Source organism: Dendrobium catenatum, unplaced genomic scaffold (genome assembly GCF_001605985.2).
Source record: "Dendrobium catenatum unplaced genomic scaffold, ASM160598v2 fragScaff_scaffold_123, whole genome shotgun sequence".
Lineage (NCBI taxonomy): Eukaryota > Viridiplantae > Streptophyta > Magnoliopsida > Asparagales > Orchidaceae > Dendrobium > Dendrobium catenatum.
Window position 1 is genome coordinate 1,505,065 of NW_021318585.1, and position 15,471 is coordinate 1,520,535.

Consider the following 15,471-nt stretch of genomic DNA (forward strand, 5'->3'; position numbering starts at 1 on the left):
CTCCAGGGTAACCTCGCGAGCAAAAGGCGTTGCCCTCGTCTGGTCAGATTTCTCCACATTTGCTTGCCCTCCGTGAGTTTCGTGAGTATTTTGACCTAAACCACCGCCGAAGGTAAAGTTCTTCGTATTGCTCCGTCTTTGCCGAAGTTTTCTACATTTTTTCCGCAAATGAACTCTTAGCTGCCGAAGCACCGTCTGTGCCGAAGTTTTTTTCATTTTTTTTCGCAAATGAACTAATTGTTGCCGAAGCTCCGCCTGTGGCCAAGTTTTCTACATTTTTCTTCGCAAATGAACTCATTGTTGCTTAACTTTTCTAAAAAAAATTTTCTAATGGATTATCCATGAGTTTTGACATTTTTTTGCTTTGACAGATTCTACAAAACTTCTCCAATGACTTCAATGAATTCTTCAGCTAGGGACAGAACACAACAGCACATGTGAATCTAATATGTGACCCCGGATTTCTTTCAAGTAATTCAGCTTTCAATGTTGGGACCCATTTGAAACTATCATCAACCGAACCGAAAATAGTATTACGTGCTTGTTCTCTAGCTCTCCAAAGCTTCATGTAAGGTACTGATAAACCATACTCTTTTTCTATATTGCTCTTTATTTCATTTGGTGGAATGTCAGGATGCCTCTTCACTAGATCATGAATTTCATTGGCAACCCATGCAGATGTGGCGAGTCTATTCCCTGCACGATTGACACCAGGACAAGTGTGTTCTCCATCAACTCGCCTTATCTGGAAAGACTGAGTATCTTCACAAAGGGATGCACGAATTCTCCACTGACATCCTTGGTAAGAACATTTTGCAATAACCCGTTTCTTATCACTTGCTTTAATTCTAACACCAAAGTTGTTTTTAATGGCTACTGAACGCAGAGCATGTTTGAAAGTTAGTGCATCATTGTAGAGTGTGCCAACTTCTAAATTTTTAATACCCATATTTGTAATAGAACATTCAACCATGTCTGAACTCACAACCTCCATAGGATTTGAAATCGGTTCATCTGCATCTACTTCATGTAATACAATAACAATCTCAACACGTAAATTCCCATTCGACTGTTTCACCAACTCATTCACATCATTATCCGTAGTAATAATTTTATATTCTTTGGGTGTTGTTCCATAAATGTGGTAATACATAAGATATTGATGTCCTTTGAGCCATGGACATATTCTAGCTATTTCTATTCTAAGTTTGCAAATATTAAAATAGCTTTATACGATCCTCAGTGATGGCAACGATCCCCTTGCAATCGTTCAATGCCGATCCGCTCGGTTCCGAAAAGGAAACGCAGTTGATCGGGTCTTCTTTATGGCATCCGGCCTTGTCCATGTCGTCATGCTTCTCATTACTCACTCTAGGGTTAGGCTTACAATTAGGGTTATTTAAGGATGAGAATTGTGCAATAGCTAGGTTTCGCTTGCGGAGAAGGTGACGGAACTGGGCGAGGGAAATGGCGCGCGGCGGCATCAGCCACCGGCGGGGAATGTCAGCGACGCGGTGGAGATTACCTCGGTAGAGAGAGAGCGCCCCCATCGCTTCTCACCTCTTCCACCAAAAACTCAGGTTCTCTGCCATAAACTTTGTTCTTGGATTATAATAAGAGAATAAGATGACTTTATGTCTTTTTGTTTTTTTTGGGGTTTTTACATCTGTACCATTTTATAACATCTATTTTTACATATTTGACACTCTAAATTTTAATATTCATATTTACCACCTAAACACAATTCTATCATCATATATACCACTCCGTCCATTCCATCGCTCACGACGTTATCCCTTTCTCTCGAACAGGTTTCACCGTGAGTCTTCCCTTCTCCCTCCCGCGAGTTTTCCCTTTCCAGTCCCTAGGTCGAACAGCTCCAGGGTAACCTCGCGAGCAAAAGGCGTTGCCCTCGTCTGGTCAGATTTCTCCACATTTGCTTGCCCTCCGTGAGTTTCGTGAGTATTTTGACCTAAACCACCGCCGAAGGTAAAGTTCTTCGTATTGCTCCGTCTTTGCGGAAGTTTTCTACATTTTTTCCGCAAATGAACTCTTAGCTGCTGAAGCACCGTCTGTGCCGAAGTTTTTTTCATTTTTTTTCGCAAATGAACTAATTGTTGCCGAAGCTCCGCCTGTGGCCAAGTTTTCTACATTTTTTTTTTTCGCAAATGAACTCATTGCTGCTGAACTTTTCTAAAAAAATTTTTCTAATGGATTATCCATGAGTTTTGACATTTTTTTGCTTTTACAGATTCTACAAAACTTCTCCAATGACTTCAATGAATTCTTCAGCTAGGGACAGAACACAACAGCAATCACAAATTTATTGTTACTGTCAGTTGAAGTGTGTGGTGTACACATGCTTTCGAGGACCTAATCGAGGCCGACAATTTTATAGATGCATTCATAGTCGAACTGATGACGATTGCAATTTCTTTAAATGGATGGATGAATTAGAAGAGCCTTATCATGATACACATTATGATTTAAAAGCCGCAGACGACAAGATTTTGAAGAAGCTTGACTTGGTCATATTTCAGTTGAAAGTGTTTATTGCTCTTGTTGCCCTCGACGTTATCGTTAGGATGTATTTTGCTTAAAAAGTAATTGTAACTGTGTTGTTGTAACTGTGTTGTTGTAACTGTGATGTTTTGTGGAACATGTTTTGTACTGTGTTGTATCTTCTCAAATTAAATGAATGTTTTTTATCTTATGAAACGTGTAACACAGTTTGCTATCGTTTACAGATTACAGTTTGCAATTGTATATAAAAATTTTGGTTGAGATAAATTGTAAAACAGATAAGTTCTCTAATTGTAATCGTGGTTTTCTATAGCATTGCCTGAGCCAAAATCTGTTTAAACTGTTTCATGAATAACAAGTCTAATAAATTGGTTTAAACTGTTTCATGCCTGTAGCATTGTTTACCGCATTTCTTCCAGACAAGTTATTTGTCTGACTTTGTAACAAAATGTAGCAGTTTGGATTTTCTCAAATTTTCGATTTACTGTAAAAGTTCCCAAAATTCTTCAACTTCATACAGCGATATGAATACCAAAAGCTGGAAGTATATGTTGTTTTACACAAAAAACCACATTAAAATGTAGCAGCTTGGATTTGCTCAAATTTTCGATTTACTGCAAAAGTTCCCAAAAATCTTCAACTTCATACAGCGATATGAATACCAAAAGCTGGAAGTATATGTTGTTTTACACAAAAAACCACATTAAGGGATATACTTATAAACCATGAAGATATGAATATTGAAATTCTTCAACTTCAATGTCAGCAACATTCCTTCTGCCTGACAACTTCTCTCGTCTCGGGATGCCATATTGAGTGGAATATGTAGTCTCGTTGTTATTTTTTTGGAGTGGGTTTTTGCAAGTGCTCCGATGATGACCACAAAGACCACACCTACCACATTTATGAGCTTTCTTGTCCTTTTCCAAGAAATTTACTATTCTTTTTTTGCGGGGCCGACCCCTTGGTCTGGATGTACTCGGCACTCCAACTTCGACAGCATCATCGCCTACTCTCCACTGATCCTTTCCAGGTAGCGCGGCTATTGCTCCATCGTATGCAACTCTATACCTATTGATGTCCTTTGAGCCATGGACATATTCTAGCTATTTCTGTTCTAAGTTTGTAAATATTAAAATAGCTTTTCTGAAATTTAACAGTTCTTTATTTGCCGCCATTGTACCTTCTTCTACATGGATCCGAGGTTTCCACCCAAATACCTCCATATTTAAATGAGACCAATAATTCCTCTCTTTTTTCAACAGTGCTATCATCAGAAACCTGCAATACCAGAGACAAAAAATTCATTTCAAAATGTGATTTAGATTTTTCAAGAGTAGAAATAACTGTGTAATCAAAACTTACAAAGGAGGCTGTGTTCGAACACATTAATACACAAAAATTGAGAACACCCAATCGACTGAAATCCTATTGAACAAATCAATTTGTAAATTTTTAGTATTTGCTGTTATTCGAATAACCCTTTCCTCAAGTTCTATTTGCTGCACTGAAACGGTTTGGCATTACTGCATACCTTCGGTATGCGATATCACGCCGACGTTGCGAACAGAGGAAGCAAAGTCCGACCTTGGTAGCAGTCGTGGGCTGCTCGAGCGCGCGCGAATGATAACACAGAACAGAGAAAGTGGCGGAGCGCGCGAGAGGGGGAACACCGAACACACCAAAGGCGGGAAAGTGAGGTTTCGGGGATAACGTCGTGAGCGATGGAATGGACGGAGTGGTATATATGAAGATAGAATTGTGTTTAGGTGTTAAATATGAAATATTAATGTTTAGGGTGTCAAATATGTAAAATACATGTTATAAAGTGGTATGGATGTAAAAACCCCAAAATTTTAATATCAAATATGTCACTCATATATTTCATTCTTAACACTAATACCACCCTATAAACTTTAATATTTCATTTCATGCACACATATTTGTTCTATGGGTGATATGCATGTAATATTAAAATCATAGGTGTTAGATATGTAAATAGTATGAAATAAAGTGGTATGTAGGTAAATCCCAAAAAAAAAAACCTATGTGTTAGGATTTGTGTCGTAATTAAAGAGCTATTTGATTTGCTTTTAAAAAATTTGACTTGGTGAAAAAAACGCAATATGAAATTTGAATGAATTCATTTTTCACTCTCTAATTCATTTTGGATGTATTACAAGCTCGATCGATTTTGACTGAATTACTTTTTCACCACAATCCACTGTGACCTATCGGCCACCGCCCACCACGTGTCATCATTGCCTCAGTCCACCACTGTCTGTCAGGAAAGCGATCGCCACCGACCGCCATCATCATTTAATTTTACACTGTGTTCAATTTATTTTAAGTTGGACTTAAAAAAATCTATTACATTAGTTATTATAATTATCCAAACAACTTCAAACATTTCAGATACATATATTTTTTTACATTATATTTATTTTACTTTGTATTTATTGTTCAACAAATCGAACAATTGATAAAATTTTAATAAAAGCAAAAAAGTTAACTATTGAAATTTTGTTATAAATCTTCATATTTTGGTTAGAATGTAAGAGATTGGAAGTAAAAGAGTGTGATATTATAAAGTATTATGTATGTAATTTGCCCCTTCTTAATATTAAATTATGAGATAACTATAAATAAATTATTGGATTGTATAATAAACTATTAGACATTTTAATAGTTATATTGAGATAGCAAATAAAATATTAAATTAATGATACATGTAATCGTGATATCCTAACATAATTTTTTTATTATTTTTGAGATTAATATAATATGAATTTAATTAAGTACTTATATATTCAATGTACCAAAAAAAAAGTATTTATATATTCAATCATATATTTGTTATGATGCTCATCAACTTTTTATTTTTTTTACATCAACTTAATGGGCTCTAAAGGTCAACATAAGCTTATCTATTATTTTAATTACTAATTAAGTAAATTTAAATTTAATTAAAATAAATCTAATCATAATTAGGTTTGTTTTTTATAAGCATGTAATTAACTCCACAGTACTTAATTTTGACATCTTTAACTAAATTCAAAATATAACTCAGTTTAGTTTGTTAATTAGGAGTTTTGACTTTCAATTAAGACATATTAGGTTTAAAGCTTTGCGTATATTATGTGTGCAAGTTTGTAATTAAATTCATTCAAAATCTGCTAGAAAAAATAAGCTTAACTAAATCATGATTGAATTTATAATTATAAAATATTTTTATAAGCTCATATTTTCAAAGCAATTAATCTTACCTTCTCATAATTAAAGAATATTAATTTAAAATACCTAAAACTTAGTAATGTAAATTTAATCATCATTAGGCTTATAATCATTACTAATTAAATTCATATTTTTAAATAAATTAAATTTGATTTTTGATAATATATATATAATATTTTATTTTGTTGCATGTGTTTCCTTCCTATAAATTTAATTGATTAAACATTGGGCTTATCAAACTTCTTGAAAACGACAATGAAGAAAAAAAATAACCTTTCTTTAGAGATATTATAATTAATTTGACTTATTTATTCATATAAAAAAGATATGCAATTATTTAGAGATGGTTAATATTTTTTTATTAAAACAATAATAATTTGAAAATTACAAAAAAGTTGGGATAAAAAAAATTTCAATTTTTTTTTTCTTTTAGTTCTTATTTCTCAAAAAAAGCTCATTTTTTAATTCTATCTTTTCTTCAAATAAACATATTCTTAAAATTACTATTGGATTCAAAATATCAATAGGTAAATAAAGAATTTATTAACACATACAATGAGAGAAATGATACGGATTAAATGGTTGTTTGTATGCCTGAAAAAGGAATGTCGTGTAAAATAAATATTTTACTATTTTAGAGTTGTCTGGATGATTGTAAAATAAATGCATGAGATTACTTTTTTTGTTTGATTTGAAGTAAAATTAATGTAATGTGAAGTGAAAAAAGGTAGCGGTCAGTAGTCGACATTGGCGGCGGTGTGGCATGCGGCAAGCAGCAGATGGCCAGCTACAGTGGTGGCCGAAATTGGTGGGTGACAGTCACCGGTGATGGTTGGCGGCTACGGTGTCGACTGGTGGCGGGCGACAGGTAGTGGGAGCTAGGCAGCAATTGGAATGAATTTCCGACGTATTTGGAACTCACCCAAATCGGTGGGATTCCACATAAAAAATGAACTAGATTGTGTATTTCAAATGCACCAAAGGAATATATTGCACTTGTTTTACTTCAAATCAAATATCAATATTTTCAAAACCCCTGCATTTAAAATATTTTACACTCCTAATGCTAGCAACCAAACAACCTCTAAAAAAACAAGAGAGAATTTGAAGTATTGTTGAGTCTTGGAATATTCGAAGTGGTAAAGAAATATAAAATTAAATGTCTTGGCTTTGTACGAAGATCCAACAGACATTCAGATTAAAAAGAGGGTATAGCATTCATAAGAGACATAATAAATTTTTACGTGAAAAACCCCTTGTTGAAAAGGGGGAAAAACCACGAGGTCTAGCACAGTTTGAATGAATTCATTAGTGTTTGCAAACAATTACAAATTAGGCCCTTCCTTGGGGCAAAGGCCTTGGTTTGATATAGCAAATATACATCATACAGTGTGTATTACATGGTGGAAATTGGAAGAATCTGAATTGATATGTTTGTTTGGTTGGTAGGATCATGGTCGACTAGCGACGGAGGTCATAAAGACAGTTATATGGCAACAGAGGTTGAAAGGATCATAGTCAACGAGTGACGAATGTTGAAAAGATTGTAGTCGGGTGACGGTGGTCGGAATGTTCGTAGTTGATGGGCGATAGGGGTCGGAATGACCGTATTCGGCGAGCGACGGAGGTCATAAAGAACATAGTCAGGTGACGGTGGTTGAAAGGATCGTAGTCGATAAGCGAAGGAGGTCGGAAAGACCGTTGTCAGGCCACTGAGGTCGGAAAGGACTATAGTCGGCGTGCAATGGAGGTCGTAAGGATCGTTGTCTAGGCACGGAGGTCGGAAGGACAATAGTCGACGGGCGACAATGGTCATAAAAATCATTATTTTATGGAAGTCCAACAATAATTAGATGCTATATGGAAGTCTGACGACAGTTGATGCGGAAGTCTGTCGTCAGTCGGTGGCTGGGCGAAAGTTCAGGCGGTGGTCAAGGAGAAGCTAGCTTGATGATAAGAGAGATCTCAGATTCTCTTCCTGCCTCCTCTCCATCTCCCTTTTCTCTTCCTTGCTTGGGTCCTTGCTTCCTCTCCCATTCCATGAAAAATGAGGGGTCTATTTACAATTTTATAAAAATGATATGGCCAGCAAATAGGAGGGAAATCTAGGGTAAGTTGAGAGTGATTTGAATAGACATCCGATGTTGATTCTCTTGATTGTGGATCATTTATTAGACTTTTGAATACTTTAGTGATGTCAGAATTTGACAATCTTGGGCTTGTTGGATTCGTCTAGTCGAGCTGATTGATTCGACTATAAGCATGTCACGTTTAGAAACCGTTTGGAAACCAAATTATGATTTTAACCTTTCAAATATGCTTTGAGTCTTCGATTTGGACCCAGTTGGGCTCAGATTGAGTCGAATTTGATGTCGTTGGGTTCGATTTTTTGAGGCATTACTATGAATTTACTAAAATTAATTAGAGTTCATATGATCCCGAATTTAATTTCGGAAGCTTCTACTCAATTTTGCCTCGTGATTTGTGCCCCAGTCAAGATTAGTTTTTGAGGATATATGTGTGAAGCTCGGTATTTGATTAAATGAATTTGAGTAAAAACATTGCATTTGCTATGTTCCTCTCCTGTCCCTTTATTTAAATGTTTAATTTAGGATTTGGAGCTATAAGAAATGCCACATATTGAGCTACACATAAAAAAATACATAGCAATGCTTCATAGTTACTTGTTTTAAAAAATGTGAAACATGTAGCTCAATTATATTTGAGTACGGTTTAGATTAGCATGAACCATCCAATAAATGATACCATCAACTAACTACTTGAAGTCATTAATTGTGCCGACTTGACTTAAAAAAAAAAAAAAAGGAAATCCTCGACTGACTTAACTAAAAGAAATCAACAACTCGAACGAAGGAAGTCACCAACTAAACTAAAGGAAGTCGCTAAATTATGAAAAATTATTATGTACGAACGCCGGATGTTTTCGGAGGTCAATTTGGATGCGTCACATCACCCAACACATAATACATTAGATGATGTTGCGCGTCTACATTGACCTCTGACTCATCCAGCATCCGCAAATAATAATCTCTAAGCTTAGGTGACTACTTAGAAGTAATCATAGAATATGTTGACGAATTTGCCATGAACTTGGCAAGACTATAGCTGCCTTCACAAGTTCATCATAAACCTAATATGCTCTCATGAACATTTGCCAGATCATAATGGTCTTGAAGACTTCTATACCAACTAAAACTATTAACCATCAAGATATTATTCGCTTTAGCCTACTTTTATCACTGTTTTGTCCCCCTTTAATGTAAGTTCCTAGAATGTCATCCATCATAGAACTGCTCCTATAAAAGCACGCTTAACTTGATAATTTCAAATGAAATTCCAATCATTACATAAAAAATGCTCAATATTTAAGAATTTAACTTTATCTTTTTAAGTAGTTTCACAGCTCCATGTTATCCTAAATACACTTGAGCAAAGAAATTAAAATATTTGACCACCTTTCCTATTTTTTATCAATCAATGTGGAAAATGCTGTGATAAATATTATACGAAACTTTGATATTTTTTAGAATGAAGTCACGGAGAGGAGAGATTATTACATGCGGTATCCGGACCAGAGATCCGTCCGGTTTTCATGAGTGTGCGTAATAAAAGCATAATTACTGTTCAACATCACATTTTTACTACGCACACTTATAAAAATCGGACACAGCTTAAATCCAAACTTCACGCGTAATAATATCTTCATGGAGAGAACTAAGATGACTAATCTCATGAAGTTTTGATGGGGCAGCATGAGCTTTAGAAAATTTCTGTTTGTAATTGATATAAAATTGAGCCGTCAACGTTCGATGCTGTAGAATGGTGTCCGTTATGGCCGGCCATTTTAATTTAAAATAGTTTTATTATTATGTTATTCATAGCTGCGTAAAATGACGATTTTGGAACGTACGCAGAGTTTTGTTCTCATCAGACTGACATTTTTACAAAAAAAATTTGAACCAAGAAAGATACTTTTTCTTCTAAAATATTATTAAAAAAAAAAAGAAAAAGAAAAATGACTGAAGTTATTGGGCTCATGTGCTGTGCAGGTCCAATGAGAAGATAAAATTTGAACCAGAAGGTTTTGTTGATAAATTTGTTTACATATTATTATAATATTTTTTAATTACAATTTTTAAAATTTTTTAAAATTTACGATAAAATTATACTCACTACTAAGAACATGAGGCTTTCACAGCTTTTATTAGCAGCGGTTTGAAAATCGGTGTTATAAATAGTTATTCGAAGCGGTATTCACCGATGCTAAAAACCGATATATTTACCCTCTTCATACCCTAACCGAGCCATTTGACTTGTGCTTCATCTGCGCGCGATTCCTCCAATTTCTATTTGCATTCGCTCGACGTTGAGACACCGTCACGTTGAATCCCCGGTTGCCGTTGAATCTGCCGTCGTCAACCCTTCGTGTGCAGTCCCCATCATCAACCCTTCACCAGCCATCGACGTTGAATCCCTGCTGAAATTGCCGACATATTCCCGATTGCCATTCATAATTATATTTATTAAAAATATAATTAAAAATACTTTATTATATTTGGAATATTGTCATAAATAATGATAAGCTGCCTTTTCCTAAAATATATAATATCTGTCAAAGAAAAATTAGCCAATTCTTTGCTGAAAAGCTGTGAAGATGCCAACTTATAGGATATGCCAACAACTTGGCTCCAATGTTGCAAGCTTTTGCTTTGCCTAATAGCATTTACTAAGTAGTCCACTTCATTATCCAATTTACTGTATTTATTAGAATTAAACAAAATCAATTAGATGATTTGTTGTTTATTTTGATTAAGTATATGCTCAGTATATCATGAATTATTATCTATTAATAAATTTGGAAGATTTGTTGTCTTCATCTATAGGATTTTGTTTATTTTTTTGTTGATCTTGAATCTATGAACTTTCAAGTGGTGTGGATCATATTTTGTTTAATGTTTTTCATTAATCATGATGTTAGATAAGTTAAAAATGGATTCAACATGTTGCAAGACTTGAAAAAGTATTATTTTTGTTAAATTTAGGGTCGTGCAATATTGTTATATTGAGGTTACGATGCAAGTTGATTAAATCTCATAAAAAAAGAGCTATTTGCTTCCGAAATCCAACACATTAAGATTAGTGACTCTCTCGATTAAAGGAATTCAACTGACAATGAATCAGAAGAACTCTTCAAAGAGATTTCATTTTGAAGAATAGATCAATCATATGAAAAATTATTATATGCGGACGTCAAACATCGTTCGGAGGCTAACTAGAATGCATCATGTCATCCATGTACTCGATACCGCGGCTCGATACTGCTCGGTACCGCTTGATGCCGCTGACATGGCGCGTTCTGGTTGGTCTCCGAACGTTGTTCTGCGCCCAATCTCTGCACGGAATAATTCCTCCAAAGAGCTCGTTTTTTGACAAAAATATCTATAGAGTTTTTCAACTCTTTGACATGGGTCAATTTTCTCTCTCTCATAGTAAGCTTTATAGAAATTTCTATGCAAACTTCTTTGTTTTTATTTTGTTACAATATTTGGTTAAAACATTCAATTTGTTGTGCAAAATTAGTACTCATCATATTGATCACAGAACAATTGAACCAGGATAGTGGAAAAACCCTAATTTTTTTTATTTGATGGAAAATTCCTATTTTCTTTTTATTTGATGAAATAAGAGAAATAAATCATAGGCCCATTTTCATAACTCATGGACCTACAGCTTGGCCCACCTCCACATGTACGGTCGCATTGACTACAATATCCGACACGATAACAACCCGATTACTCTCCACACTCCTCAAAGTATGACCCGGGAACCCATTCGTCGTCACCAGCGAATATTGCACCTGATCAATCCTATTCGGGAACAACAAAACCGCCGAGAAATCGACGGTCCACATTGTCCCATTCCCCTCCACCGTCCCTCTAGCCACCGTCGATCTCGGCAGCATCCCCATCACAGCGTTCCGGTTCACCACCACCTGATCGACGGTCTCAAACTTCCCACTTGATTCATCCAACCACACGTTGTGGGCCCCACGATTCCTCCCAGAAAACAAATTGTCAACCACGTTGACGTCTTTTATGACCCCGTTGACGGACTTGAAGGCCACGTTGGCATCCCCCAAGAAAAACGAGCCGGATATGAGAAGCTGAACCGGGTCTTCAACCACGATCCCTGTGAAATCCAAATAACAGTTAACGATCCGGGTTTGGGTCAGACCGGGCAACTTCACATAAATCCCGGTCCCGCCGAACGCGGCCGCCTTGTTATAACAGTGAACGCCGGTGATGATATTAGCTTCTCCGGCGACGAGAATTCCAACGGCAGCGGAAAAGATAACGACATCAGTAACGGCGTTATCATTGCCGTTTAGTTGTACTGCCGTACCGGTGAATTTCCGTTCACCCGGGTCTGAACCGGCGGTAATATGCTGGCCAATGTAACAGTTTCGGATGAGATTCTCATGACCGTTGCGAATTAAAACGCCGTCGGTAGTGAAGTGGACGATATAACAGCCATCGATGATGACGCGGAGGGAGTCAACGACTGCGATGCCTCCGCCGCGGAAGTTGGAGTCGAGCATTAGGCCGGCGAGGGTTATATACTCGAAAGAGAAGGCGGAGGAGGTGGAGCCGTTGAGTTCAATGAGGTAGCGATCGGGTGGGAAGATATTGGAGGCGAGGAGGCTGCCAGAGTGGATTTTGAGGTTGCCGGCACCGGAGGAGGGGAGGAAGATAGGGGAGGAGATGAGGTAATTGCCACCATCGAGGTGGAGCTCGGCACCGCCGAAGTTGGGGATGGAGGGCATAAGGGAAAAGTGGGAGGAGGAGGAGGCGGCTGAGAGGGCATGGGAGAGGGCGGCGGTGGAGTCGGTGGAGCCGGTGGGGTCAGCACCGAAGTCGGTGGCGTGGAAAATGTGGGAGGTGGAGGAGGTGGAGTATATGGGGAGGGGAGAGGAAGAGGGAGAAGGAGAGGGAGAGAGAGAGGGAGAGGGAGAGGGAGAGGGAGAGGGGAAGAAAGAAGAGAGAGATTGTAGGTGGCGGCGGACGAGATTTCGGCGTTGAATGTGGGAGGGGGAAAGGGCAGCGGCGGCGGAAGAGAGGAAAAAGAGGAGGAGGAAGAAGCGAAGGGTGGTGTTGGTCGGCATGGTTGGTCTCTGGGTGGAGATTTTGGGGACACTAGAGACGCTGAAGAAGATGGTGTTTATAAATACAATTTTGGGTATATATCTAAATAATTTTGCGTATAATCATATTTTTAAGTGTTAAAATTATAAATTCTATCGCTAAATAAATTAAGGGATGCTAATTTTTCTAAATACAACACTCAAATTAGTAGTTTTTTTTTAATATTGAACTTCTTTATTATTGTCTATATAAATTAATCTCGTTATTTGTAGTTAATTATCATGAATAATTGGTTCTAATTAATTGCCACTTCTAGTGGTATAAAGAAGCTGTTGCACGCCGAGTTAGCAGAGCAGCCAAGAACGGTTTTAATCACGTCGACTGAATTTTAAGAAGGGTTTTTTTAATTTATTTGATCCAGCCTTTCTTCTATTCTACGTACGTGCTGCTTTTACGGTGCAAAGACGCTCCGTAGAAAATTTCGGAAGCTATAGTGACACATTGTTATAAAACAAAATAAAATGATAATTTCTTGATTTTTTAGTTATGATATGAAAATAATATATTTAGTGACATTTGTAATATTATAATTGTACTTTTTTAAGAAATTTGAAAATTTTTAATTATTAAATATTATCAGTTTATAATATATATAGTTGTTGTGGGCTGCAATATACGTGACGATAGAGTTATGATCTTACGTCTTAACTTTTTTCATGGAACACAAAGAGAATACAAGATTTTTACATGAAAAACTCTAGAAAGGGGAAAAGCCATGAGGTTTGACCTAGTTGAAAATGATTCAAGTAGAATTTGAGTAGATTACAGTAGGCTGACTCAACCCCAAGAGCGATCAAATAACAAATATATATCCACCATCCACCGTATGGTTGAAGTCAGGGGTACATGAAAGTCCGACGTCACTTAATGGTTTGGTGGAACTTCAGAGTCACCTGGTGATATGGAAGAATTTCAGCGTCACTTGGAAGTTCGGGTGTTAGCTAATAGAACCTTGGTGTCTGTAGGTGGCTCAAAAGAACTCCGGGTGTTAGGTGGTAGTCCAGCAGAGCTTAGGTTGTCAGGTGGTCGTCCGATGGATCTTAGGGCATCAAGCGGTGGTCCGGCAGAGCTTAAGACGTCAAGTGGTGGTCCGACGGAGCTTAGGGCATCATGGGATGGTCAAGCGGAACTCCGGGCGTCAAGCAGTGGTCTGAAGGAGCTCAGGGCAATAAGTGGTGGTCCAGCGGTGCTTAGAACGTCATGTGGTGGTCCGGCGGAGCTCAGGGCCTCATGCGGTGGTCCGACGAAACTCAGGGCCTCAGGTAGTGGTCTGGCGGAGCTTAAAACGTCAGGTGGTGGTCTGGCGGAGCTTAGGACGTCAGATGGTGGTCCGGCGGAGCTCAGGGCATCAAGCGGTGGTCCGACGGAGCTTAGGACGTTAGGTGATGGTCCGACGGAGCTCAGGGCGTCAAGTGGCGGTCCGGCGGAACTCCATGCATCAAACGGTGATCCGACAGAACTCCAAGAGTGAAGCGGTGGTCCAGAGGAGCTCAGGGCGTCAGGTGATGGTCTGGCGGAGCTTAGAATGTCAGGTGGTGGTCCGACGAGACTCCAGGCGGTGGTCGATGAGGTAAGGAGGAAAGAGCGATCTTCGTTATCTCTATTTTATTCTTAGGTTTAGGGTTCCTTTTCAAGATGAAGGAGAGGTCTTTTTATAGATTTCCTAGAGTGGCATGACCCGTAAATAGGAGGAAGATTAATGGTAAATGGAGAGTTGTTTGGATGGACAATCGATGTTGAATCCCTTGATCGTGGACCGTTTGCTAGACATTTAGAGGTCTTAATGATATTAGAATTCTTTGATCTTAGGCTCATTGGATTCATCTCGTCGAGCCGCTCAATTCAACTATAATCATGTCACACTTAGAAACCGTTTGGTAATCCAAATTGTAGTTTGAGCCTTCCAATAGAGCTTCGGGCCCTTGATTTGGACCCATTTAGACTTAGAGTGAGTAAAATTTGGTGTCGTTGGGTTTGTATTCTTGAGACGTTTAGTGCGACTGTATGTTTGCTGAAATTGGAGTTCGAATGGTCCCAATTTTAATTTTGAAAGTTTTCAACTTGATTTTGCCTCGAGATTCGTGCCCGATCAAGATATTTTTTGAGGATGTATCAATAGTATATAATGATTTTTGAGTTTTTAATAAAAAATGGATTTAACGTTTAATTTATCAGTTCCAACTTTAATTTTCTAAAATTGATGTATTAACTTTAATTTTAACCCACATTTTATTTCAAATATGGAGGTAATATTATTTTTTAAATTTTATTTAATTGCAGCAAATAATTACCGACGAGATTATCCATTCTCATAAAAAATAATTTAAACAATCAAAAGTATGAAGTTAATCTAAAGGAAAAATAGGAGTGCAAACAAATTATAAAAAAGAAACTATGATAATTTTATTAAATTCGGATAAAAATTTTAAGAATATGTGACCTAAATCTATATCTATACTACTATTATAAAAGGGGCTTGAGTTTCCTTCCT

General features: G+C 37.3%; 1 protein-coding gene across 1 annotated transcript; it reads right to left on the reverse strand.

The window, feature by feature from the left end:
- Positions 1 to 11,494: 11,494 nt before the first annotated feature.
- LOC110098421 (polygalacturonase QRT3-like) lies at positions 11,495 to 12,736 on the reverse strand (the record flags this gene model as incomplete). The annotated part of the gene is made up of 1 exon (XM_028698062.1): positions 11,495 to 12,736. A coding segment is annotated over one exon (1,242 nt), but the record flags the coding sequence as incomplete, so codon positions are not given.
- Between the last annotated feature and the right edge of the window lie 2,735 nt (positions 12,737 to 15,471).